Consider the following 27324-nt stretch of genomic DNA (forward strand, 5'->3'; position numbering starts at 1 on the left):
ATTTTTGTAAAGCAAAAGAGGAGGAGGAGGAGGAAGAGGAAGAGGAGGAGGAGGAGGAGGAGGAAGAGGCCACCCGGTGTCTCGCGCCCACCCTCCAAAGAACAAGCTCGTCAAGGCACCCGCTAGAGCATCCGCAGCCGGCCCCGGGGGGGAGATTTTTTGTAACCCTTTGGATTTTTTTCCACCCCTCCGCTCTTCTCTTTCTCTTCTCCCCCCACCCCCACCCCCCCGATCCCTTCAATGTCTGTGTTTGATTTTCTCTGATTTGCTTTGATTCAGCAGCCGTTCCAGAGAAAGAAAGAAAGAAAGAAAGCAAGCAAAGAAAAAAGCAAGAGGGGGAGTGAAACGAAAACCCCGACCCGCTCCGCGCTTTTCTTCTTGTCAACACCCTGCGCTGTGGCTGTGTTTTGCATTTTTGTTTTTCCTTGCTTTTCCTACTTTTTTTTTTTTTCAAGAAGAAGGGAGGGTTTTGGTTGTCCTTAATTCATGTTTGGGATTCAGGAAAGTATTCAAAGGAGTGGAAGCAGCATGAAGGAAGAGCCCCTGGGCGCCGGCATGAACGCGGTCAGGACTTGGATGCAGGGAGCCGGCGTCCTGGATGCAAACACCGCGGCGCAGAGGTAGGTAGAGCTCGCGGCAGCATCCCTCCCTTCGCCTGCCTTCCCTGACTCGAAAATCCAGCGGTCCAGTCAGCCTCAGGTCTGTAGCTGGTGGGCAGTGCTTCCCAGCGATACCTTGACCCCAAATGACTTTTTAATCTCAGGGCCCGAGTAGCCGCTGAACCAGTTTCTTTCTTTCTTTCTTTCTTTCTTTCTTTCTTTCTTTCTTTCTTTCTTTCTTTCTTTCTTTCTTTCTTTCTTTCTTTCTTTCTTTCTTTCTTTCTTTCTTTTTCTTTCTTTCTTTCTTTCTTTCTTTCTTTCTTTCTTTCTTTCTTTCTTTCCCTTTCTATTTCTTCTTTCTTTCTTTCTTTCTTTCTTTCTTTCTTTCTTTCTTTCTTTCTTTCTTTCTTTCTTTCTTTCCCTTTCTTTCCCTCTCTCTCTCTCTCTCTCTCTCACCCCCTCTCTTCTTTTCCCCATCCCCAAAGACTATGGAGTTTTTCATTCAGGAATCGCCCCCAAATATGTTGACCCTTCCGATACTCACATTAAAAAGCAAAATTAGGCTGCCCATGCTGTTCCCATCTCTCTCTCTCTCTCCCTCCCGGATTAATTTCTCATTTCCGAACCGGTACATATTTTCCCCCTTCTCCTAAAACCTCCCTTCTTTTTAAGTTGCACCCAACAAATGTCGGTGGCAACGTGTCCTGTCACTTTCGCAACAACTTTGCTTGCTTGTGGATGGTGTTATAATATATTTTTGCTCCTCGACAACAAGCCAGTCCCTTCCCTCTAGCGATTCCTTTCAAGAAAGGTACGCCCGGGACCTTTTCAACTTTCCAGCCACTTCCAGCCCAGAGCTCCCGGGAACTAAGTTCGGCTGTCCTCCGCGCGATGCTTACTCCCAAACTCCCGTTTTCTGGGGTTGAAGCCAGGGCCTCAGTTTGAACCGGGCGGCTGGGCACCTTGACAGGTCGCGAAGGCATCGGTCCCGCTCGGCTGGATCCCTCCCTCCCTCCCCCGCCTCTTCTGCTCGGGAAGGGAAAGTGGTGCGGGGGACAAAGCCGACGTGAAATTATGGGAAAGTTTTGTAGGGATGTTTCCTGCCCGGACGAGAGCCGGGTTGGAATCCGAGAGGGTCTTCCTGCGAGCGAGAGTAGCGCTTCGGGCATCAGGCGGAGTTAGTGACAGCTGAGGCCGCAGTGACCCGACCTGCGAAAGCCTGGCCTTGGGTAGGCAGCGGGAGCATCCCCCGGGGCAATTCGAGCAGCCGGCAATTTCGGCTTGCTAATTCAGGCTGCTGCAGCAGGGAAGGGGTCGGAAAGAAAAAGCTAAAGAAAAGAGAGCGAAAGGCCTCTTTTCCTCCCGGGTTGATTCGCCAGGGACGGTTTTGGCGGTTCGGAAAGGCAGCGGTTGCTTCGGGGTTGCCGAGGCCGGGGGGTTCCTCTGCGGAGCTCCGTTTCTCCCCTGTGATGGAAGAATCACCTGCTTCGTTTCTTCCTTAGAGCTTGGGGAGCCTTGCCCCCCCCGCCTCCCCAGCCATGAAATTGACCCAGGCTTAGGGACCTGACTAGGAGGACCCCGCTTGTTGAACCGAGCAGCTCGCTTGGCGCTAGGACTCCTAGCATCAAGTACTCGTGCTAGTATCTTTTCGCCGGACTCGACCCGGCTCGCGAATGGGAAATTTCTCGGCTAGGGGAGCAGCAGGGCTGGGACGAAGCAAGCGCGCCTAATTCGGTTTCTTTGGCCGCAGCGGGGTAGGCCTGGCCCGGGCTCATTTCGAGAAGCAGCCGCCTTCCAACTTGCGGAAATCGAACTTCTTCCACTTCGTGCTGGCTTTGTACGATCGGCAGGGGCAGCCCGTGGAGATCGAGCGCACCGCCTTCGTGGGCTTCGTGGAGAAGGAGAAAGTAAGTGTATGTGTGAACGGGCGCTCGCGTGTCAGCAGATATAAGAGATGGATTTCCTTGTACTCCGGAGCCCTCTCTTCCTGCCCGGGCCCGTCCTAGAGAAGAGAGACCGGTCTCTGCGGGATCGCTTCAAAGTCACACTTGGCCGACCCCCGCCCAGCAATCTGCCAACTTTTGACTTTTTTTTTTCTCGGCCCGGTCTCTAAGTGTTTCCCTTCCCGGCACTTTTCCAACCTGCTCCTGGCCCTTCTTTCCATACCCAGAACAGATTGGGTTGAACTCAACCCCCTTTGACTACTGTCCCGATCTGGAGGGGAGTGGGGGGGGCAGTAAAGAAATAAGTAGCAACCGGAGACGAGGCCGGGATTTAGGGCTCTTTAGGAGCGCCTTGCTGCTCTGGTTGCTGGTCCTGCTCCTAACACTTGTGTGTCCTTTCGCTTCAGGAAGCCAACAGCGAAAAGACCAACAACGGGATCCATTACCGGCTGCAGCTCCTCTATAGTAACGGTGAGCCTTGTTCTGCCTATGCTTGACAGCTCCGGACGGCTTTAAATCTCCAGGGAATTCCTTCGTTCAGTACGTCTGTTTCCGCCTGGAAGGGAACGGAAAGGGGAGGGGAGGCTTGCCCCACCGGGCTCGGGGTGCATTAGCCAAGGGACAGGGCGAGCGAAATCTCCGACGCGGTTGTCTTTTAAAAAAAACAGAAACAGCAGCAGCAACAGAACCGGATAGCTTTTTTAAACCTGAGCAGAATTTCTCGGACAGCGGCTCCGTTTCTCTCTAGTGTTTCTCCAAAGGTAGCCGCCCGACCTTAAGCAGCTCCCCCCCCCAAAAAAAAGGAAAAAAGAAGGAAGAAGCCCAACACCTATACAGTCCCGTGATGCTTTCAAGATTTGCCAGACCCAAAATTTTGCTTCGGTGGAAATCCAAATAAAACAGAATGTCCCCTTCACCTGGATGACAATTTTTCTCTCTTGCCCTCCTCCCGACCCCCAAATTGGGAGCGAAGGCTCACCTTCGTCCAACCGACTAGGGTGCACTAAGTCTGGTGTGGGCAAAAGGATCACCTCGTTTTCCGTGCCAGTTAAATGAGAGATCCTGGGGTGGGGGGTGGGGAAAACAGAGGACTAAAGAAAGCAAGGCGGGTCTGTTTTGACCGTTTATTGACTCTGAATAAATAGATTTGCGGTTAGCTTTTGAGAGGATGGAGAAGTATTATTACGTGTTTCCAACTTTCAAGACCTTCTCCCGTAGTTCGGGACCCCAAAGTAACTGGCAAGTTTAGGGGGGAAAAGAAAGAAAAAAGAAGAAGGAGCTTTCTCAGTTTTTGTCTTTCGTTCTTTCGCTTAATTGTTCTATTTTTTTTTCTCCCTCCCCCTCTCTCTCTTCCCTTCCCCTTTCTCCCCATTCCGGCTTCCAGGGATAAGAACCGAACAGGATTTTTATGTCCGTTTAATCGACTCCATGACAAAACAAGTAAGTCTTGCTATTCCTTCCCTTTCTTGTGAAATGGTCAAAGTGGAAGAAAGCCGAGGCGAGTGGGAGGCTCTGGAGGCGTTTAGGGGAGTTGGGCTCTGGAAACCGAAAGGCCGGGTTGGAAGGAGCTTGAGAGCGGTGGAAGGCGCGGTGCGGTCGGTTTAGTTCGCGAGCTGCGAAATCTGGATTACGCCGGGATCTCTAGGCGAAGGCCCAGGCCGAGTAGTCAGGGTGAGAAGGAAAGCGAAGACCAAAACGCGGGTGGCTGCCCCCTTTTATGCGCCGAGACGGGCCGTCCATCCCGGCCTTCTTCCTGTTGGAAAACCCAGCGTGCTGACAACTCAGATTAGAGCGGGCGGGAGAGCGGGCGGGCGCGCTCACGAAGTCCGATCGGATCGTTTCTTCTCCTCCTTCCCTCCCTTAGATCCCGTTCGGCTCCCCGTCCTGTTCGCTTCTTGCCAGGTTTGGCGGGGTTTGTTTTCAAAGATGTCCTTGCCAAGGTATTCCCGAGCGGCATTTCAGCCTTAAACGCCGTTGCTAAACCGCAGGGTTCAGAGTTGGACCAACACCCCCCCCCCTTCCCCAATTCCCTCTCGCTTGCGAGAGAGAAAAAGAAGCGGCAAGAGTTTTCAGAACCGCCTCCTCCTCTTCCTCTTCCTCTTCAGTCGGGGAGAAAGGGCTCCCCACCCCCCCTTCCTTCCCAGTTTCATCCAGAGGTCTCCCAGCCCCTCCAAATTCCCAGCCTCCTTGCAAATCTCGGACGATGGATGCAAAAAAAAAAAAAAAAAAAAAAAAGGCGCAGCGAGTCGAGGCGAGCGGAGAGGAACGCAGCTTTCCTCCTAGCGGATCGTTACTCAAATCGACTCTTTAAAACAAAACAAAACAACAATAACAAAACACACACACACACACAGCCGTGTGCGTTTGCATTGATTTATCGCCTTGAGCGACTCCCTCAGTTGAGGCGGCAGCCCTGGCTGAATTGGACCTTGGCGGAGCTTTAGGGGGAAGCGCCTCCTGTGCTCGGTTTTAGATTGGCCAGGAGCCAGGGCGGGGTGAACCAACCGCGGTCTTAAAGGTACAGGATCACCGTGGCTCTCGCCAAGCCCCCTTCAGTGGGCGAGGGCCAAGCAGCAGCTGAGATCCGATTACACTGCGCGCGCGCGGGCGGGCGCGCAGGGAGGAATTACTTTTGGGCAAACGGTATTCATTTTGCCTGCCTTACCCTCCTCTTGCTCCTCCCCTCCCCTTCCTAAGGTTTAATTAGACCCGGTAGCTGTTTACCAAATAAATAAATAAATAAATAGATAAATAAATAAACGACAGCTTCTGATTTCCCCGGAAGGCTCCCAGATCACAGAATTCTCTCTCTTTCTCTCTTCCCCCCCCCCCCGCATTTTAATTATAAGAACGAAAAGAGGTGGAAAAGAAACCCAGGAAAAGCAACGCAACGCCCCCGCCCTTGCCAAGCGATACTGTAGCCACCTAAATGTGCCCGAGTAGATAATTAAATAAATAAGGACGCACGGTATTTATTTACTCCTTTGTAATTCCTGGGTTAAGGATTAAATCTCGGTAGATTTGCGGTGGGATGTGTCATGGGCGATAAACACTTATTTTAGAAACTTTAATGCTCCAGAGTAATTTTGTGATTGGAAAAGCTCTGCCTTTGATACAGCCTAATTTTCATTATGGCATTTTTATTGCATGTTCACTCTCGGTGCCCTACAATTGTGGTTTCGTGTTTAAAAAAACAACAACAACACAAAACCTCCACACCTCTAGACATACAGTAAAATATTGAACTAAAGGAGATCATTTTATTCCTTTGAATCCAAGTATTGTTGTACAGTGTATCTTTTTTTTTAAATTAAGAACATTTTATGTTTTTTTTAAGATTTGATAATTTTTAATTTTTTGGGAGATCAGATTTGTTTAAGTTCAGGTTAATGTTCTGAAAGTTATTAAATCATGCGATTTTATCTGATTCAGATTTTTTTTTTTTTAAAAAAAATACAAATGGAGTGATATTTATTTATTTTTCTTTTTTCTTTTGCTTACTGCATTCACACACATGGTCACAAGCCAGGTTTTGGGTGTTTCAGAATTCTGCCTTCTAAACTTTCATTTGTTTTTGGTAGCTTTCTGACACCAAACCAGAAAGGTCAAACAGTTGAGTTTGTTTTAGAACGCTGTCTTTGATGCTCACGAAACATCTTTTCCTGCCATTGATGGCTGTCTTACAATAGAAGGATAAAGAAAAGGAAGAAATGGAGCAGTTGCAATTCTAACATTTAGTAAAACTAGTAAGAAATCCTTTTGGAATATATCTATAAGAACTGACAGCAGAACAACTCCAGCCCTTAAACTACAAATCTTAAAAAACTGCACCAATAATGACAATAATTTATAAGTTTGTATTTAAAGAGGACCTCTCACTGTTTTGTGTATGAGTGTAATTGCATAATCCTTTTTTTAAAAAAGAAATTATAATTGAGCCATTTTCCAAATTGTAGTCATTCAAGAGTTAATGTTTTTTTCCTTTTCAAAATTAAATTTCTCTGTAGAAAGTCATGATTTGGCCTACCATAGTTTTAAAACACCTGTTTACTAGCATTTTATGACTGGATGGTTGTCAATTCACCTGCAGATTTCTTCTGGTAAAGTAAAACAGGAACACGGTTACACAGCTTCTGTGCTGTTGTTTCCACAAGATCAAACCACTGCCAGATCTCAGCTGGAATTCAGATACAAACTATTATCCACTTAATAGCAACCAGCCTTTTACTTTAAAACACTTTACATTTAACCCTAACATTAGGACTAATTATTGATTTGGGGAAAAGGGGAAGGGGTAGCAGAACAAGATTGCAGAATAACGGTTTTAGAGAATAAAATCCAGAGCTGAGTAATACAATTTTTTTTTTAAAAAAAGGTTAAAATTCCTTATTGAGAAATGGCTGATAAGAATTCCAAGCCAATAGATAAAAATGTTCTTTGTATTTTTATTAAATGTATGAGCTTAGTTGTCATTGTCATATTATTATATGTATTTTGTAAAAAAAACAACTTAAGTTAATTTCTGGTTATATCAGGGAGCTTTGTGTTATGATATGTTAATGTTTCCAGAAAGCAAAAAGACTTGTTTTTTGTAAACTCAAATACTCTGGAGATCTTGAAACTTCTATCCTCGTTAATGAAATATCTGTAAGGCAGGTCAAGGAGTCTGCTGAATTGTTCACAATTGTCCCATTGTAAAATTGCCACTTAGGCTTTAAAACAGAATGCGAGGAATATTTGGAGAATCTTAAGTAACTTTCTGCTTGGAATTAAGTTGTATGCAGCGTGGGCAGATGCTCCTTCAGTTTTTACTGTAATGCACTTTATATGTTGTCCAACATCATAGAGGAGGGGTATACTAGTATCTGAATCTTGGCACAAATTGGAATGGAAAGATGGCGGGTAAATGAAATGGTGACAGGAGCCGGCAGGTTTCAGTGGCATGGTATTGGCAAGTGACATGTCATCAGCAACAACATTTTGAGATCATACTCACTGTTTCATGTGCAGCTTTAATGATTTTCATACTTACATTCAGCCAGATTGAGATAGGCAGGGCTCTTAGAGGCCTCTAGGGATATGTGAACAAAGGTCCCTGGCCCGTGTAAAAGGGAAGGACTAGTTTTTATTTTTTAAATTTGTAGTGGTGATGTCAGAGGCCTATGCCACAAGTTAGGTAAGTGAATCATGAAACCACCTGATTTTGTAAATTAATCTTTTTTTCCCTAACTGGATATATTTGTTTCTTTCTAAAGTATTTTCATCTACTTTATCATTTATGGTTGAGCTACATTCCTGTTGTGTTATTTATTTATTTTCTTTGTTCTGTTTGCCTGATACTGTAGTTGTGGCGGTTTGTAAGAAAATCATGGAAAAATGCTGTGCTTGAGAAGCTGCTATCTAAACAATGAGTTCTGGGGAGCCAAGAATATTATACAAACATTGTCAGTATCTTTGCAGCAAGCTACTTTTAGGGAAGAGACCTGGAAATAATTCTCTTGAAAAGCCTTGGCATGTTTGAATGCAGCCATTGATGTTATATAGCAGTATTTTTCAAGCTTAGCATTTTTTTAAAGATGTGTGGACTTCAACTCCCAGAATTCTTCAACCAATATGCCAGGAGTTGAGGTCCATACATTTTAAAGTTGCCAAGTTTGAAAAACACTGTTATACAGGAAACTGGAATCAGTTTGGCCTTATCTTGAGAAGCTGAGAGGGAATGTACAGGGAAAGACTAGAAATCTCAAAGTAGTAGTAGGCTAGATGGTGAAGTTAACAAAAAAATTCAAAAGAAGGCAACAGCAAACCATTTCTGCATTCATTCATACAGTATAGATTTTCATGGCTGCCATTTCTTGACAGAGGTACGTTTTGCATTGCTGTCACGTATGTATCCGTGATACCTCTAGAAGTCAAGTTCAGCTCAGAAGAAAATTTTGACTGGGATTTTAGACAAAAGAGATAGTTTTGTCATTGTGAGAGAGATCATTCAGGCTTATGGATGTAAACTCTGTCTTTGTAGATATGCTCTTTTTCTTAAACCTGGATCAGAGTGAGTGAAATTTTAATAGTTGTGCGAACCAAAATATCCCTTTTGTAGATCAATAGCTTCCTTGCCAACTTAGCACTGGAATAACGTGAAGGCAGAAATCTCGTCAAGACCACTCACTGATTCTTTTGTTTTTCTTCAAAATACCATATCAGAAAGTAGATTTCCCTCCAACACAGCCTAAACACAGACATAAATCCAGCTGATTTCAAAATGTTCTTCTTTCTAACATGTGAGGCAGTCAAAGATGCTCTATCGTGTCATCTCTGATACTTCAAACCCTCTGTGTCATTTACAGCAGGGATGCAAATACAGTACTGCTTTTTACCTAAATTGATCAAGCTGTTGTGCCTGAGTGCACAGATACTGAATCCCCCACTCTGTTCAGTGAATTGCAAATGGCACGATTGTGAGGAAAATAGGAATCCGCTCAGAAAACAGCTCCTCGGGATCTGAGCTGTGGAGCCCAGTACTCTTGTGCGGTGAGGCAAGCCAGGGTGGTGGGTTATTATTTTTTATTTTTTATTTTGCAGTGACTTGAATCCTTTTTGCTTCAAGAGCAGGAAGTGCAGGTGATTTCAATTTCCTTCTCTGAGAAGAATGCGAAGCTTGACATTTACATGCATGCTCAGGACCTGAGTGTTTGGGAAAATGTAAACTCAACACAGTGGAAAATGTGTTGTTTGGAGTCTGGGGGTGAAAACAAAGCTGAGGATTTTGGAGAGACTGCCTGGGCCAGATGGCTCAGTGCATTCCCAGTCTGGCTTCCAACTGCTCCCTCCTGTATAATATACAGCCATTTGTTCTGGGATATTTACGCTAGAGTTGTTTCCCTGCAAATGTTTGAGAAGCATTCAAAATGAACATATTAGTGGAGCTGGGCTGGGAAGGAGGGGGAGGGAACGGGAGAAATTTATTTAATCCACATGAATTCCTGTTGATGAGCAGGCTGGCATGTTAGAGGAGGAGAATGGAAGCAATAATTAGCACCTTTTGGTTTAGTGCTGCTGAACAAGAATCATCATATATTTTAGATCCCAATCTGGGCACACTTTATTGCTCCCCATATTAAACTCTCATTGCAAATGATGGGAGGCTGGTCTGCTGTAAGAAATCAGAATTAGGGGCATTAATGGCTAATTACACCTTGCAAGTCCAAAATGCCAGAGCCGAAGATGCAGGAAGTTGAGTATCTGAAGTCTTAGAATTACATGATTGCTTTCTCTATAAGTAATCCTAGAGCTGTAACCTTCTAGAAAAGCACTTATTCTCAGGTTACTTAGATGTATAAATTGGTAAGAAACAGACCGCCATATTTCCGCTTTTGTTCAAATGGTTTTCAACGCATGCCATATAGTGTAACAGTACCAAAAACTTCAAATATACAGACAGGTCTATAGGTATATCTACACAAGGACTAAAGTCCGGCTAATATTAGTGGATACTTAAAAACAAGTTAGCGATGCTTGAGTATAAAATAGCAAAGCCTATTTCACATTGTGCCACAAAGAAAATTAAAAATAAGCTACCCTGGTTGTCATCTAGCTGTCCCAATGAAACAAACAGGAGTGGATTAGATCTTTTAATATTCTTCACAGTTATCTTGCTTTAGGTTGAAATGTTTTTATCTTTTTAATTAAACTTAATCATTGATCCTGTGTAAATTGTAGAAGAGCCATTTTGTAAGTTCTCCCTCCTCTGAGCCTTAATCCACGTTATTTTAAAATCCTCCCCAATTTCATGCAATGGGTTTTGGAAGGTGTAATACAGGGGTGTCAAACTCGCAATGTCACGTGACGTGTTGCGACTTATCGTGACTTTTTTGCCATTGCCGGCAATGGGGTGGGCGCGGTTTCACTATCATGCATCCGGCCCACGGGCCCAGCAGTTTGACACCCCTGGTGTAACACAAGTGAATGCAGGGAAAGACAGGAGCCATCATTCTTCACCTTCTTTCTGTTGATGGGGGAAGCACATTTCTTGAGTAAAAAGGAATCTGGATTCAAAGCTGCATTTGTACCCTTGTATTCTCACTGGCTGTGCAGTGAAACAAATTAAAACTAAAAAAAGGAAGTAAACAAGTAAGTTCACAACATATGTCTTCACCTATGTGGGTTTAGTACCTAGTTGCAAAATTATTTTTAGTTCAATAATAATCTAACTTTATACACTGGGACTTTCACTTCATTCATTTAGCTTCTTTTAAAAATATTAATTCTTTGTAACAGCTGTACCCATCCCATTTTTGTGGACTTGAGGGCAACCTTCCCACTGGATCTAAAGAATTGAGCATGGTGAATGTTTAGCAAATAATATTTTAAAAACCCAGTTTTTGTTCAATAAGTACAACATACGTTTTCAGAAAAGAAATATTTTAGTATCTTCCAAGACAGGAACCTGTCTTTCTGGCAGCTGCAAAAGTTTGAGATTTAAATTGCCTTTGTTTCCTTTGTGAAACCAAATCAATACGTATATTTCTGCAACCATGAGCACAGGCAGTGACTTTTAATCAACAGTTACACATGCATTTGTCACATTATACCCCACTACTCAGTATTTTTGAGGGAAGAAACAAAATCATGCAAAAGAATCACTAAGAGCTAAGATACAGAGTACAATGAGGGAGATTTTGATCTCCATGAATTGAGAGAAGAAGAAGAAGAAAAAACCCAAACCAAGTCTTATCTGGTCTTACAAGTGTAGTAGCTGAAAACTCCCAGATTTAAAAATGCATTTAATAGTGGAGCATGAAAGACTAGTAGACATTTGCTGTCCCCCAGTCTTAATTTAATACAAGATCCATTCAGTAAAATGAATGTAGGCAGATGCATTTGAAGAAGTTGCTTTATATTACATCAAACTCTGGCTCTAGCTAATATAATATTTCTTCAGAGTTTTTGACAAAAGCCATTTTTAACTCTATCTTGAGATGTCAAGGATCCAGCCAGAAGATTTCACATGCAATACAGGTGTTGTCTCAGTGAAGTAACAACACTTTCTACATCTTGTTCATCAAAAGAGCAATCTAAAAGATGCTAAAATGAGTGTACAATTGCAGTTGTGAAAACTGCTGCCAGGATACATTTCCCTAATCATTCTGTATTTATAAAACAGCCAGACCAACATCTCTCCAAGTCAAAATATGTTAATGTGAAGAAGAGGGAGGATTACCACTTTGTAACCTAGTTCAGGTACTCTCCTTTAATCCTTGTTTGATTCACAGATATATTGTTGAATGCACTCTGAAGCTTCATCAAACTTTCATTGAAAAAATAGTTGGTTTTCCCTGTTGCAAGGGAAAAGCAAAACTCTTAGAAGTCTTTTATGTACATTATCCATAAAAAGGCCTTTAGAAACTGGACTCATTTTGTGCCTCCGAACATTTCCTTTTAATTCATACAGTTGCTTCAATAATAGCTGGTGCTCAGAAATAGGGCTTAGCCCCTAGTGCATTACAAGCCTAAAGATGTTCTGCACGTAAGAAAAAGGACTGCTGATGTTAAACACAATAGACAGGCGATTAGATAACCACACTGTTGACTCCATTTCTTCATTATGGTTATTTAGCAGGTCTTCTTTTTAAATAGCTACCTGGAGGTTAAGTAAGCACAGCAGTTCCAAGGAGGGAGAGAAGGGAAGTAAAGAAAGAGAGGGAATTAAACCTGCTCATTCTTGTTTGCAGCTTCTAGGGAAGTTGAACTTGCTTCAGTTAAACTCACATTGACTTCTGTATCAACAAGAACGGCCTGAGAACATGGATAATGGTGGAGCTTCAGCATCTTTAGTTCTTACTTAGGGAAAATTCCTTTAGAGTCCCACTGTGCTGCATTAAATGTAAATCAATTATTCACTGTAAAATGCCATCACCTCAGTCTTTGTTAGCTTTTTGGCAGTGCCCAGAAAACATGATAAATCAGCTGCAATTACACCTGTGGTATTCTTTGATTCCTGCACTCAAACTCCAGTTCTTAATCATCTGCCCCACAACAATGGTCATGCACAATGCAGTTTTATGCTAGTTATATTTTTAAGGTTTCAAACTTTGAGTGAATTAAACTTTTGTTTTAAATGAAAGAACTTGAATCCAATTATAATACCCTCCTTTTCTCTTCATTCCTTTTCTGACTGTAACAAGCTCTAAAGGATTCTAGTGTAGTTTAAAGATATGAAGTATAGTCAATTGTAATCAAAGAGTTTCCAGTGAGTACAATAGAAAAATGTGTTGAAGTAAGTTCTTTAGGCAAAGATTTGCTGTTTACTAGGGTTAGGTTACTACGTATAGGCATGTGTTCAATGATTGGCATAAGCCTGCCGGATTCCCGTTTGCACAAGAAAAATGTTATGATTGTTATTTTACAAAAAAGCATCAATCTCAACAGAAGAAACTAGTTCCTAGCATTTTCATAGGATTTATTTGCATGTTGGTGGTCTAGATGCAGAACTTTATTTTCTTCATCATTTTCCCAGATCTTTTGTCAAGTGCAGAATATCAGAAGTTTAGGCAGTCCAAATGAATATATAGGTATATTGTAAGCTAAAGCTCTCTACAAGAATCTGAACTACTAACAGTCAAAGCAAATTGGTGGTAGATAAGAGTCAATGGAATTCAAGGTGGGCTGGATTTAGATCTCATTTGGGCTCAGCCTGGTCATCTCCTACATGTTTCTCCTTTATTTGGAGGTGTATAGCGTATAATATAAGCATGCCAACACCTTTACACACAAACTTTTGGCTGTACCTTAGAAATCTCCCCTCTGCAAGCAATTGCTGGATCACCATGAACTCTTTGAACCTCAGGATCTACCATTGGGAGGTCAGTGACCACCTCTGCCCACACTGGACAGGTCACAGGAGAGGCCATAACCATGGTCTCTTGTTCAACTGACAACATCCCAACTTATCTGTGCTTCTGTATGTGCTCTTACTTATGTAGCAAGCAGTTGCTTTCAGAATGTGGGGAATTCTGAGCAGGGGCCACTTTCAAAGGAATGATTTTTCCCATTTGCTCCTGATGATCCTGCACTCCCCTTGTTAGACTCTCCAAACAAGCTCAGCAGGATGGCAGGGACTGTTGCAAGTTTCAAGAAATGCTAAATACACTGAGAATAGAATGAATGGCATGGAATATTGAGGTAGAAAACCCTGTTTAAGTTTGGAAGGGTACAGAATTAGATTACTCACATCTTCAGGTGCTCAGATTCTCTGCCGTTTAGGCTGCATTTGAGTTTCTCTTTTCAAAAAGTAAGGTTGGCATCCAGTGCTGTACAAAACTACAGCAACATCAGTGCTATTATTTATGGCACTACTAAATCATATTAAAATATAGTGTACTGTGCTGGAGTGTGATAATACTATGTTTAAGCAATTACTTTCGCTGGCTGAGATTCATGACTGCTGTGCTGCCTCCCCCCCCCATCCTCTTGCCTTCAGTGGGCAGCATTTTCAATGGCAAAGTCACAGCTGTGCCAAATTACCTCATTTTATGGGTTATGTGATGCTTCTGCTTGTTGGCCAAGGCTGTTTAAATTTAACCCTCCCCCCATCTCCACACGTATTAGAGAGTTTTATTGATTGTTTATGTTAAAGAGGCCATAACCAGAGGCATTGGTTTGAAAAGCAGAATTCTATTCCTTTAACAAGGATGTGCCAAAGAAGACTGAGTGATGCTGTTGGCATCGGATAATATGGAAAAAGGTCTCCTTGCTGAACACAATCAGGACCACAGGGCTAACTACAACATCAGCTATACTGAGTTATAAAATACCTGAATGTAAACACACAAAGAGATGAAGGTTCCCAAATTCTCACTATATGTTAGAAGGCAAAAAAAAAAAAAAAAAAGCTTAGATGAATTTTGCAAGAATAGGAGCCTTGAGGAATATTCACCTTTCAACAGTTGAATGGACCACAAGTTCTCAGGTAGGGCAACTAATTTAAAGGTTTATGTAAGAAAGAGAATTATTTGGATATAGTACAGGTAGTCCTCAACTTATGACCATGGTTGAGCCCAAAATTTCTGTCCTTAAGTAAGATAGTTATTGAGTTTTGTCCCATTTCTTTGGGACAATTGATCACAATTGATAAGCGAATCACTCCAGTTCTTAAGTTAGTAACATGGTTGTTAAGTGAATCTGGCCTCCCCATTGACTTTGCTTATCAGAAGATCGCAAAAGGTGATCACATGACCCCGGGACACTACGACTGTCACAAATGTGAATCAGTTGCCAAGCACCTGAATTTTGATCATGTGACCGTGGGGATGCCCTAGTGGTCATGAGTGTGAAAAACAGCCCAAAGTCACGTTTTTCAGGACCATTGTAACTTCAAATGGTCACTAAACAAACTGTTGTAAGTCGAGAACTGCCTGTAGTAGGATTTTGGATTGATGGAAGCGGCATTTTGTCAGGTTTTACATTCTAGAGAAATATGGCATATGGTGATTGATTCCTGAAGTGTTTTGGAGATCCATAAATGTCATTGCAGTTATAATGGAGGCATTAAAAATAAAGAAAGAAAAACCCACACCTAAAGGTGCCATCTCTTTCTGTTGACATATGAACGGTGAGCAAATTAGGAAAGATTTGAAATTTGAAAAGATGTGATTTGTGAAACACGGGTTTACGTATAAATAGACAGGGCTTGTATTCCTTCATCTGTTGCCTTGAGGAGGGGCGAATTTGAGAAGAGGCTCCTTTTCCTATTCTGGCATAACAAATCTGGGGAATGCTAATAAAGAAAAACACAGGAGCCTGGCCTTCCAGTGTAAACTGCTCATCCTAGTAAAAAAAGGCGCTCACTAATGGTCGACTTTTAACAAGGTAGCAAGATGGCAAGAAAGGTTAAGTATTGCAAATGTGATCTTCAGCCCAGCAAAAATATCTGCCTCTGCACAGCAGTGTTCCCTGCGTGAAGCTGTTTGCCACTTTTTATTGGACCCCAATAAATTGCTTGCTAGACATTTCAGCAAAATACCTTTTCCTTTTGTTTGGCCAATAGGTGCCATGTCCCTTGCCTCGGTTCTTTATTGGCAGTTTGGTTGGCAATTATCAGGTGTGACCCGTGCTAGCGAGTGGTGGTGGTGGTGCGGGGAGGGGGGGCTGCCAGGAAGATTTCTCCTTCCCCAGCCCACTGACAAAACATTGTATGCAGAGCCACGTTATGGTTCAGAGTTGTGTATAATCCAAGCACCCATGAAGAATCTGTGGTTGCCATGTAGACTAGTGTTGCGTAAATTGTGGAGTGAAATTGTCACTGGAAAAGCTGCATCTGTTTAAATGACCTCTTTTTTTAAAAAAATGTTTATCGTTTCTTCCTATATGACCATTTCATATAATCATAGAGTCCAACCTCTCTCTGCCACTGATTTCATATATAGTAGAGTGCAGGGGGACCCTGGAAGCATTAACGTCCAATTCACAACTGAATTTAAGGGGGGGGGGAGAGTCCATTTTCACCTTGTGGCTTCTAAAGTAGGAGTTTTTAAAGCCACAGCATACTGAGCAGACCATAATGGCTGGTTCTCAGACAGTGCTAAGTCCCAATGGGTGAACTCACATTGCAGACTAAGCCAAAACAAGCAACAACAGAGTTTCTTTGCACGGTGGTCACTATGGCTGTGTTCACACAATCACAGTAAAACAGAATTCTTAATATTACAAGGGAACCTACCCCTTTTAATTTTGCCTGCCAGTGAATAAAGCTAAGAAATACAAAGAGAAGAAAATGGAGCCCAAAGACAGTCAGTTCTTGACTGGTTAACCCAAGACAATCACCAAACCACAGATGGAGCAGCTTATCTTTTTTAGCTGTGCTTGGTAATTGGTTGGCTGGGGAATTCTGGGAGTTGAAGTCCACTTCTCTTCAAACTGCCAACGTTCAGAAACACAGGCCTAGAAAATTAGTTCCTTATATTGACAAGGCTCATATGACACTAGAAGGCCTATCCTGCCTATCCTGCCTTATCCTCTTGTTTTCCAGAAGTTGTTTATTTGCATTTATAGGAATGTAGTTTTCTTTAATTTGTTAGCACATTTAACCAGACAGGAGTTGTGAATCAGGTTCTGTACACAAGCTGTAGCTAGTTAAGTACACAACCATGTTTTTCTGAATTAAAAATATAGTCAGTTTTCATTTTATGAATAGTCTCTCTAATGTTCTGAGTCTTTCGAGTTTTTTTTAACACTATTAAGTTTATGTTTTATTGAAAAGAACATTGCGGTTGTCTTGACTACTAAAAAAGCCTGCTCAGAAGATGTGCATAATGTGACGGTTAAAACAGAAGCGAGAATGCTGAATTGAAGCTTACTCAGTTCAGCTTCTGGGTGCTGTAGCAACAAATCCTGAGACGGTTTTTTTGTGTTTTTATTTTTTTCCTCAAGGATGCCATCTGTTTAAGCCAAAGTTGCTGGTTTGCAGCATAGTTATTCATTCATGCCCTGTGACAACGATCATTTTCTCCAACTACATTCACTTAATGACTAAAAAAAAATACTATTCAGATAAAATTTCCCTGTCTTTTTCCTCTAGGCGATAGTATATGAAGGCCAAGACAAGAATCCAGAAATGTGCAGAGTTCTGCTCACCCATGAAATAATGTGCAGGTAAGAAAACTCTCTGTCGTATCTTAATTAGCAAAGAGAAAATGACTGTCTCTCTCCAAAGCTTGGTTGAATCTAAAGTTGTTTCTGGATTTAAAAGCATTCTCAACTTTCCTTTGAAGAACCCCCAAATCTGCTCAGTGTGAGCGTAATAAGCAGGAAATGTGTCACTAAATGATCTCATTTCAATGATCTATTGGAACTTAAACTTGAATAATATGATGAAAAGTGCCATTTGGTGATTGGAATCTTTATCCTCATGGAAAATGTTTGTGCTGAGAAAGAAAGAGAGGGAGAGAGAGAGGAAGAGGGAGGGAGGGAGGGAGGGAGGGAGGGAGGGAGAGAGAGAGAGAGAGAGAGAGAGAGAGAGAGAGAGAGAGAGAGAGAGAGAGAGAGAGCGCATATCTGAAATGCAAATACTTATGAGCATCTATCCAACATGAACTTCACTAGGAAAATCATAACCATTAGGCCATTGCTTTCATAACAGCCTTTAGTACTTCAGGTAAACAAGAACATGGCCTTATTTTCTGCAGGGATGTTTTCTTGTAGATTACTATGAAGGACCTAGTGGGGGCAGAGTAAAAAGAAGGGTCTGGGGTCCATAGAAGGGGATCTATACAGGTAATCTTTGACTCACAACCACAGTTGGAACCAGAATTTCTGTTGCTAAACAAGGTGGCCATTAGTTCAGTTGTACCTGATTTTACAGCCTTAAGTGCAGTTGTTAAGTGAGTTATGTGGTCATTAAGTGAATCCAGGTTCCTCCCTTGGCTTGGAAAATGGCTGGGAAGGTCACAGACACATGACCAGGACACTGCAACCATCATAAATACAAGCTGGTTGCCAAACATCCCAAGTTTGATTACTTGACCATGGGGATGCTGTATGAGGACCAGTTGTAGATAATTTTTTTCAGTGCTGTTGTAACTTTGAACGGTTACATGAATGATTGTATGTTGAGGACTGCCTGTAGGAACTGCCTACTTTAGCTGTTCAAAGGGCTTGGATGCTGCAGACTTTTGTGCTTATAAGGTTACTGTGATTTCTTCCTATCCAATAGGACCAATATCAATAACATATTTAGACACATTTTTATTTGTTGTTTATTTAAGTTTCTTGGTTGCTCAATTCAAGCGGACTCTTTTGAAGCCTTGGGGAAGAGGTTGTTGGATTTATGTAAAGGTTATGCTTGTCTGAGATGGTATAGGTTCTCCTACTCGAGCAGGGGGCTGGACTAGAAGACCTCCAAGGTCCCTTCCAGCTTCTATTCTATTCTATTCTATTCTATTCTATTCTATTCTATTCTATTCTATTCTATTCTTTTAGACGTTCTTGTATTCTTGCACTTGCTTATCTGTTTCTAGTCCAAAGTTCCTGGGAGTATCTTGGTGGATTTCTGACTAGTAGTTGTTCTATAACAAGTAAAATTAATTAAACAGTGCCTGGAATGAAGTACAACACAGGGAACACTATTCTTTGGTTTGATATTATTTATCATGTTCAGAAAAATTTGAACAAAAGAAAGGTTGGGAGAAAGTCAATAAAGGCTGTAGATGACATTAACATGGATAGATAAGTTAATATCTCAGAAAAAGGATTGGGCAGAATGTGAACTGGTAAATATTTGGCAAATATTTTAGTAGATGTCCAAGTTTCTGATGTTAATAAAAACCAGGAGATAATTGTCTAGTAATCACTTAGTCTTAGTATTCCTCATTTGACTTATTGTGAGTGTATGAATACATTTATTGGAGAATAGCTTGCTTTATGGGGTTTTTTTTTTTTTAGATAGTAGGACAATTTCCCATCATTTCTGTATAGAATTTTAGCATACACAAAAATCTTCATTTGTCGTGTCAACAATTCTTTTAAGTATATATTACAATATATATATAATTTCAGATGTGTCAAAAAGTGTCTGAGTGTATACATACATAAAATGGGCAGTTCCAGTGTCATCCAAGTTTATTATTATTTGTTTAAGCATTTATATAGAGCCTTACATAGTCACAGAGTTTTAGAAAGAACTCAGAAAACAACTCCTTAGCCATGAAGTATATAATCAAAAATTAGCATTGAAATAGAAGCAGTCAATTAGGGGAAAATCCATGACTATTTCAGTTACCTTTATATTGGAAACTAGTTCCAATGCTGCTGATGTCTCTTGACTTGAAAACCTGCTACTCAGTATTGCCATCATTTATCCATTTTGCTGATTTCAATAGATCTTTCCGTTTTTCTCTGCTTTGCAAAGCCATATGAGCAAATGGAAAAAAAAACCATCCTGATATTTACTTAAAACAGGAAGCAAGTATCTTAAAATATTTAGGTTCAATTTGAGTGTTCAGAGATGTTCACAGAAGTACATAATAGTATACTTGTATGAGGCTGTCTAATGTTATCCCACATATTTCTGATCAATTGTATTGCAGCCATATTTTTGACAAATAAGGAAACTTAGTTTTTGTTGCTTACACATCCCTAGATTTTCTGCCACTGGCTTTCTAACCGTGGTAAGTGCAGATTGGGATGTGCTGAATCTGCAACAGGGGTCCAAATGCAGTTTCAATTATAAGCATAAAATTAGAGTCTGTTCCCCATTAATCAGCCCAGCTAATTGCTATGCACTACCATTAGCCATATGGTGTGAAAGACAGCTTGCTCTCTCTAAGATGAAATTTCTTCATTCCAGAAATAAAACAGTGAAGGCCCATGCTTCAAAATAGCTTGTTATAGATACATAATTCCTAAACAACTTTCAACAGTGCCTTTGATCAAGACTAACAATGTAATAAAACTGTAAGTTTATATCATCAAAATGGAATATTCACGAATAGGGATCCTCTGAAGAGAAGGAGACAAAGAAGAACACGTTAGAGAAGAAAAAGCATAGATGAGTCTGACTGTAAAGCCAAACTGGATTAGAATTTCATCCTGCTTCACTGTAAACCAGAGTTCCTTTCCCATTTGAGTCATAAATGAGAGCAGGTCCTCATGTCAGCTTAATGCTACTCTGCATGCACGGAAGGTAGTAGAAATAATTTCAGATACTTATTTACAAAATGTGCTGTACACTTGGCCCATTATGAGAATGTGCTCCAAATCTGCAATTTTCTATATTCAGTTTAATTCTTAATGACATATTAATGTGATGACTATTTTTCTACAATTTCATAGCTGTTATATACTGTATGTCTATGGAGGGACAGCTTTCAAAGAAATAACTTTCCTAAAGCTACACTGATAACACAATTGCAATGAGGTACAAACCAGAACCTGTCTACCTTACTGTTTTACTGCTTAAAACAAAAATGATGGGTAAGTTCTGGAGAGGATCGCTCAATGGATTTTTCTTTGTTTGCTGTAAACTGGAGTTCATATTTTCATTCATTGTTAACTTATTAATTCTCCAATCATCAGGAATTTTAAAAGCTGCTTGAAACAATAAAATATTATTCATGTCTTATTTATTTTATTTATTTGTGGGTGCTCCATCACTAGAGGTTTTTAAGGAGAGATTAGACAACCATTTGTTTGAAATGGTATAGGGCAGGGGTAGACAACCTTGGCTCTTTTATGATTCGTGGACTTCAACTCCCAGAATTCCTGAGCCAGCTGTACTGGCTCAGGAATTCTAGGAGTTGAAGTCCATGAGTCATAAAAGAGCCAAGGTTGCCTACCCCTGGTATAGGATCTCCTGCTTGAGCAAGGAGTTGAACTAGAAGATCCTAAGGTCCCTTCTAAATCTGTTATTCTGTTATTTCTTTGCTTGTTTCTGAGAAATATTGAAGTTTTAGTTGCCACCTCCTTCTCCTCCTCTCTTGTCTTCTTCTTTGCTTTTGAATTAGTCTTGACTCTGGCGACTGCCTGGATGAGTTTCTGCCTTCTCCAGACAGAAGAACTTGGCTACCAGGTTATATGAATTTATAGGTCAAACCAACTGGTATGCATGGGAATTCATCTCCAAGCCACTTTCAGGCTTCATCTGATATGAGAGCTGGTCTAGTGTGAAATATCTCTGAACTATTTCCTTGTGTTCTGGTTCATTAATATTTTCCCTAAGATACTACTCTTGATGTTAATTCCCATCATCTTCAACAAGCAAAAGCCATGACACCTGGTTGAGGGGGGGTCATCTTATGGGAAAAGAGAATCCAAACTATTACAAAATTATAATAGGGTTACAGCATTTCTAAGAATGGGCTAATTTTTGCAAGATTTATTTTGCCAGTCAGATTTTGTTCATGTCTTATTTTTTAGCATTTATAAACTAAAGTCTTCCCTTATTTGTCTCAAAGAAAAGATGACGAATAGGGATTCTATTCTGTTTTTTATTTTATTTTACCTAATGGTATATTAGTCCTGGCATTTACTGTATTTATCTGAAAGAAAAAATAATAATAAATTTACCTTTATGATGGGAGTCAGATTAATTTTAGTTTTACTTCACTAGTAGAAAATTAGGCTTTTAAAATATAATCTTAGCAGTGTGTGTGTATGTTTAACTGAGCTTTATCTTCCTTTCAAGTAAATATGGTAATTTCCTGAAAATAGCAACAATGAGGGGAAAAACAAACAAACCATACAATCTGACCATTTTTCAGCACTTGAGGTAGGATGGGGGGTGTCAGAGCAGAATTACATCATGTATGGAACTGTATTATGATATGCAGCAGAACTGTAAATGCAGATCTGCCACTCATGGTTACATTGTATTATTTAACTATTTTCTTTAGTTTGAATAAATATATCTGGGGATACATTTGTTATGCCTTTTTAAAGTTGTTGGCTCATGCTCTAGGATTCTGGGCATCTTTTTGCTCTTTTCATTCACAAAGATTTCTTGGAATCACAGTGTCTGTTCATTTGGAAAAACCCGGATATTTTCAAGATTTGAAGGGCAAAATCTTTGCACAGAATCTTTTTTTTTTTTGCTTCCCTGTGGGTGGCTGCTACTACCCTTGTTTGAGGGCACCTTGAACCATCTGCGATGTACTTGGAGGCCATTAGTATCAGCCTAGAAACCTAGCCTTAGAAACTGCAAAAGTTGTGTCCTCCATTTTTTCCTTTTCTGCGTGCATGTGGTAGTTGTGTGCCAGCTGTGAAAGAAGTCAAACCTAGTAATTAACCCATATGTGACCTACTGTATTTGACTGATTTCCAGGCAGGGAGAGCGCACGGTAACTCTAGCCAGCAATACCATCCTTCCTGTATCTGTAATGATGGTTTTTAGAGTGTAATAGCTGCACTAAATCCTCTCCTTCTTGCTCCATAGCCGCTGTTGTGACAAGAAAAGCTGTGGCAACAGAAATGAGACTCCTTCAGATCCGGTGATAATTGACAGGTAAGGGCTGCTGTTCTTTGGTGTAGATTTATTTTGAGAGGGTATTTGTCTGTTCGTTGTGCCATGTTATTACTGGAACGTCTGTCCTGTATTGCTAACGGCCGAAGGGCGATGCTTGTCTGTGGGCGTCATTTTGTGGTTTGTTTGGAATTAGTGAGCCTGCAAGGTTTTGATTCTCTGGGAAAGGCCAGATGGGGTGGAACTGGGGGAGAAAAGGCTCAGTGGAGGGTTCTGCTGAGAAACTCTGATTCATGTTCCTGTGGAGGATATTTTTCTCTGCAACTTTCTGTGCCTCGATTCGCATGCTGTGCCTGGGAAAGCGTTGGGAATATAAAATAATAATAGTTAGTGATTTATGAAATGTGGTTGGGTGCTTATAAATATTTAACTTTTTACTTTGAAAAATGTTTGAAGCATTATCACTTTTTAGCTATTGTAGTGCTGTTGGATGCAATCTATCTACATTGTAAGGTTTATTTTATTTGTGCATTAGGAGATCGGCAAACTTAAGATCCCTCCCCCCACTTCAAGTCTCTTTTCCTCTCCCTTCTCCTTTAAGGTCTCCAGCTTGTTTTCTTTGGTTTGAGTGCAGTTTTGATTGCATTGTTAGTTGATTAATTCATTTTCTCTGTCTTAATTATTATGGCTTCTAAACCAACCTAAATTACTAATCTGGCATGACCGAATAAATCACTATAGAACAATAAATTCACTGAGTTGGTCTATATAATTTGCACGCAGCAGGCTTGCAAATTAGGCCATGCTGTCACCAAATAGTCTTCTTTACATTTTAATTATTGAAACTTGTCATACAGAAACATATGATAAACTATTACAGTGTCACAAATTACTCTGTGAGAGTTAGGTGACATGCAGAGCAGAGACTGAATGCCATCAGCTAAGCAGGGTGCTGGATAGGTGTAGAATCAAATGTCTCTTGTTGTATTATCTAGATCTGCCTTATTGGCATCCTTCAGGTGAATTGGGTCTGTCATTTCCAGATTTGTACCCAAGGCATCTGGGAATTCTGGGAACTGTAGTCCAAAATATCTGGAGAGCATAAGGTTAGGGAAAGGCATCAAAGATATTGTGAACTGTGTTCAATTCATAAACATTACTTTGTTGAGTTGTACTAGAAGTGTACAGCGTGGTACTGAAAGGAAGTGAAATTCTGTTGTAGTGGTGATGAGAAAACATGATGTAAAAACAATAATTGCCTCTATGTCTAAATTCTAAACATGCATATTAGGGAGGGAGCTGTATTTAACTCAACATAATTTACTTCCTTTTGTGCTGATAGTACAATTTTCTCTCTCTCATTTTTTTTTTTGTAAAACAACTATATGAATTTGTAAAATAAATAAATGTTTTAAGTAAATTCCAATTAGCATTACATAATGTATCAATTGCATGTTAAGGTTTGAGGACACTTTTTTGGGTACATTGTGAGGTTCTGTATAAGCTTTCTATGCCAGATCTACACTCTGGCACTCCTGTAATACCTAAATAATTAAGAAATTATTGAACAATTATAAGATATTAAATATGGTACTGTCTGCTGTATTTTTGTATTCAAGAAATCCTTGAATCCTCTTTCTTTCTCCCAGAACATAAACAGACAAAAATAAATTTCCATTGTGTTTAAACTGAGAAGAAACCATGATAAAACCCCAATTTAAACCATGATTTAAAATCCTCTATTTTGTGAAGCTGATGATTATGATTTTCTGCTTCTAGTTCTCTGAGAAATGTAGATGAATAGAGGTTTTTTGATTGATTGTATTGCAAGGATTGCTGATATTTTATGGACTAAGTCCTTGTTTGTGCTTTTTACTAAGAAATTATATTTTATCCAGATTATCCTTTCTGTCTTTTGTTTTCCTTCAGCTCTTGGTCTGGAGAGTCACCATACTATAGTTGTACAGAACTTTGATCATGCAGTACTTTACCTGGTTCATAAAGATTTTTCGTGAAACTAAAAATCATGCTTATTTTCGTTTGTATTTTTGTTACTCTTACAAATACTGCTTTGTCACCTACTTTGAATATGAACCGGTTAATCTTTGAAAATTCCTCTTTTGGTTTTAAGTGGTGATTTTGATAGAGAAGTTTGATATAACTGTGGTTTGAATAACATGTGATTTTGACCTGCTCCTGTGGGTTGCAGTGGCACAAGAAATTTGACTCAGCCGAGCTGTAATTAGCCTTGCCTGTGTTTTTGAAACAGGATTGGGTTACCTGAATTGCATTAGTGTGGCTTCTATTGTTGCCGCTTAGCATCTGTCCCAGTAGGGTACTTAAAACCTTTTTCTTGGCCAGGGATAGTTCAAACATTTACGCAAAAGAAAGTAAGTGCTTTGTACAGTTGGTGGCTCTGGTGACATTTACTAGTGTAATTTTCCCCTCTTGATTTCGAAAAATGTAAAGCAATCTGCATGGAACTCACATGTAAACGGAATACTTCACCAATTGTGTTAACATTAAAAAGCTGTCATGAGCCAGAACATATGTTGAGTTGCAATCTGCTGTCACTCCTGCATGCATAAAATTGTAAGCTATTATGCCAATTGGTATGCAAAACCATGGTTTGCTTTTTTTGTTTGTTTGTTTACTGCCAAGTGATCCTTTTATAGGATTAAGGAAGAGAGTTTGAAGAGACTTATGCCTGGCAGATTGTGCAACCTATTTGGCCTGAAGAAACTTTAACACAAAATGGTGACCTTGGGTGTTACATGTAAGCAGGCAGAAACCATATTGAAATCATGTACGTATTTCTATGTATAGACGATCTTCCTTTTGCTACATTTATATAATTTGGTTTGAGGAATGCCTGGTGAGCTATTTTTTGTGTATGTAATATACTATTATAGATTATTTGAAAATTAATGAATAACAACTTTGATGTATACATATTGGTAATCTCTTACAAATGCTGTGAATGTCCAGGATTAAATGCTGGTAGAGGTTATATTTGTTACTATATCAGATCTCTGGGTAGGAGATCTGATATCTTCCAGATATTTTGGACTTCAGCTCCCCAGAGCATTAATTAGCATGACCATCAGCTAGGGCCTGGGGCAGCTGTATGCCTTGTGGCCATCACTACCCATATATGTACTAGACTCTCTTCTACTGCTACTTGTAATAGATTCTCTTCTGTTGGGTACTGGACATTTCTAAAATACCTTCTTTTGTTATTACGTATCTCTTACACTAATTTATCACAATATGAGCTGTAAGTGTTGTACATTAAGTGAGAGATTTCTGAACCCCTCTTGTAATTGTTTCCTGATTAATCTTCTCTGAGCTGCTGTCCTCCAGTTGTGTTGGTACTACAATGAACATAATTCCCAGTCAACATGGCCATTGGCCACGGCACTTGAGATTGATGAGATCATAGTCCCAACATACTTGGAAGGCATTAGATTTTTTGAAGTTTGCAGAGGCCAGACTGGGAAAGGACTGCATTTAAAGAAGCATGCTAGAATTGTATCATGGCCAAAGCAGTTCACATGGATGGGGGGGGGAAGCAGAATCTTATAGGTTTGGTAGTGAATGTAGCTCATATGTATGTGGAGAGGTACCTTTTGCCACCACGATTGCAGTCAAAGTACCTTAAAACCATATTATGTATTGTAATCATCTACTTTCACCATTATGTCTGGAAATGTAAAAACTGAATCTAGGATTTTTCACCAATTCAGTTTAAAAAACAAACAAACCTGGACATTAATGGGAAAATATATGTGCATCTATGTTCTGATACCCATTTACACATGTAAGGATCCTTTGGTGATGCTATTATGTACATTCTTCAGTACAAATGTATATGCATCAAAACAAAGGTGAAATGTCCAGTGATACATCTTAAAGCTTACTGTATCAAAGATGACTATATATTAATCTTCAAAATGCTAATAATAGCAGATAATTCCCTCAATCCCAAAGAGCTAGTCCTTTGTGCATTTTCTCCTGGTTGTCATTTGACAGAAACAATCTGCAGTTTGTAGAAAATGCAACAATGTGGTAGAATCTGCTTCCAACTATTATTTAAAGGAGTGATGATTTTCAGATACCCTCCCCCCACAGCATTCTATAAAACTGCGTGTTATTTCATGAAGATGAGGAAGTGACACATCTTTAGAGGATGCACAATGATGCAAAACAACTTGATATGCAGCCATCCCTATTACAAGGGGCACAGGACATGTTCAACCTAGTAACAGAAAAAAAAAAAAGAAAAAGAAGAGAAAACTACTTCCTGTTACTATATTCCAAATCGACGAACGTTCCAACAGTGACTCCAATTTGAATTTAAAAGGTTTGCCATAAAATTCCTAGGCAGGACTGGAATACATTGTATTTTTATTGCCACATTGGATATTCTTACGTCTTAACCTCTTTTCTCCCATATAGTTATTCTAGTTCAATAAATAAAACCTCATTAGACTATTCCCATTTCAATGAGTTTATTAAATTTTACAGGAGCAATTAGCATAAGCTGTGCTAATTTTTCTGGAAGACTAATGAGAGAGCTTCTTAATTAGGTTTGCTTTGTAAAAATCTGAAAACATGATAATGAAAAAAAAGTCACATAGGGTGCAGTGCAACAGGAAGGAAATGTCTTATTATTTCTTGATTTGTGAAGGATGGCTCTGTATTCTGGCATAGCCTCAAACTTAAGGCACACAGCAATAAAAAAAAACCCACCATGGTTGACTCCTTTTGAAACAGATATTTGGCCAAATCACCTCCTTCCCATTTCATGGATGAATTGAGTGTGCCCTGG

At 40.3% G+C, this 27324-nt stretch overlaps 1 protein-coding gene across 1 annotated transcript; it reads left to right on the forward strand.

Annotated features, from left to right (window-relative positions):
• The first annotated feature begins 486 nt into the window (after positions 1-486).
• Positions 487-22579, forward strand: LOC107302952 (transcription factor COE1). The gene is made up of 6 exons (XM_015832118.1): positions 487-620; positions 2350-2506; positions 2950-3013; positions 3927-3982; positions 17118-17191; positions 22467-22579. Exons 1-6 carry the CDS (start codon positions 487-489, stop codon positions 22537-22539), a joined length of 558 nt encoding a protein of 185 aa, XP_015687604.1. The 3' UTR covers positions 22540-22579.
• Positions 22580-27324: the final 4745 nt, after the last annotated feature.

This window comes from Protobothrops mucrosquamatus, unplaced genomic scaffold, assembly GCF_001527695.2.
Source record: "Protobothrops mucrosquamatus isolate PMUCROS unplaced genomic scaffold, P.Mucros_1.0 scaffold_306, whole genome shotgun sequence".
Classification (NCBI taxonomy): domain Eukaryota; kingdom Metazoa; phylum Chordata; class Lepidosauria; order Squamata; family Viperidae; genus Protobothrops; species Protobothrops mucrosquamatus.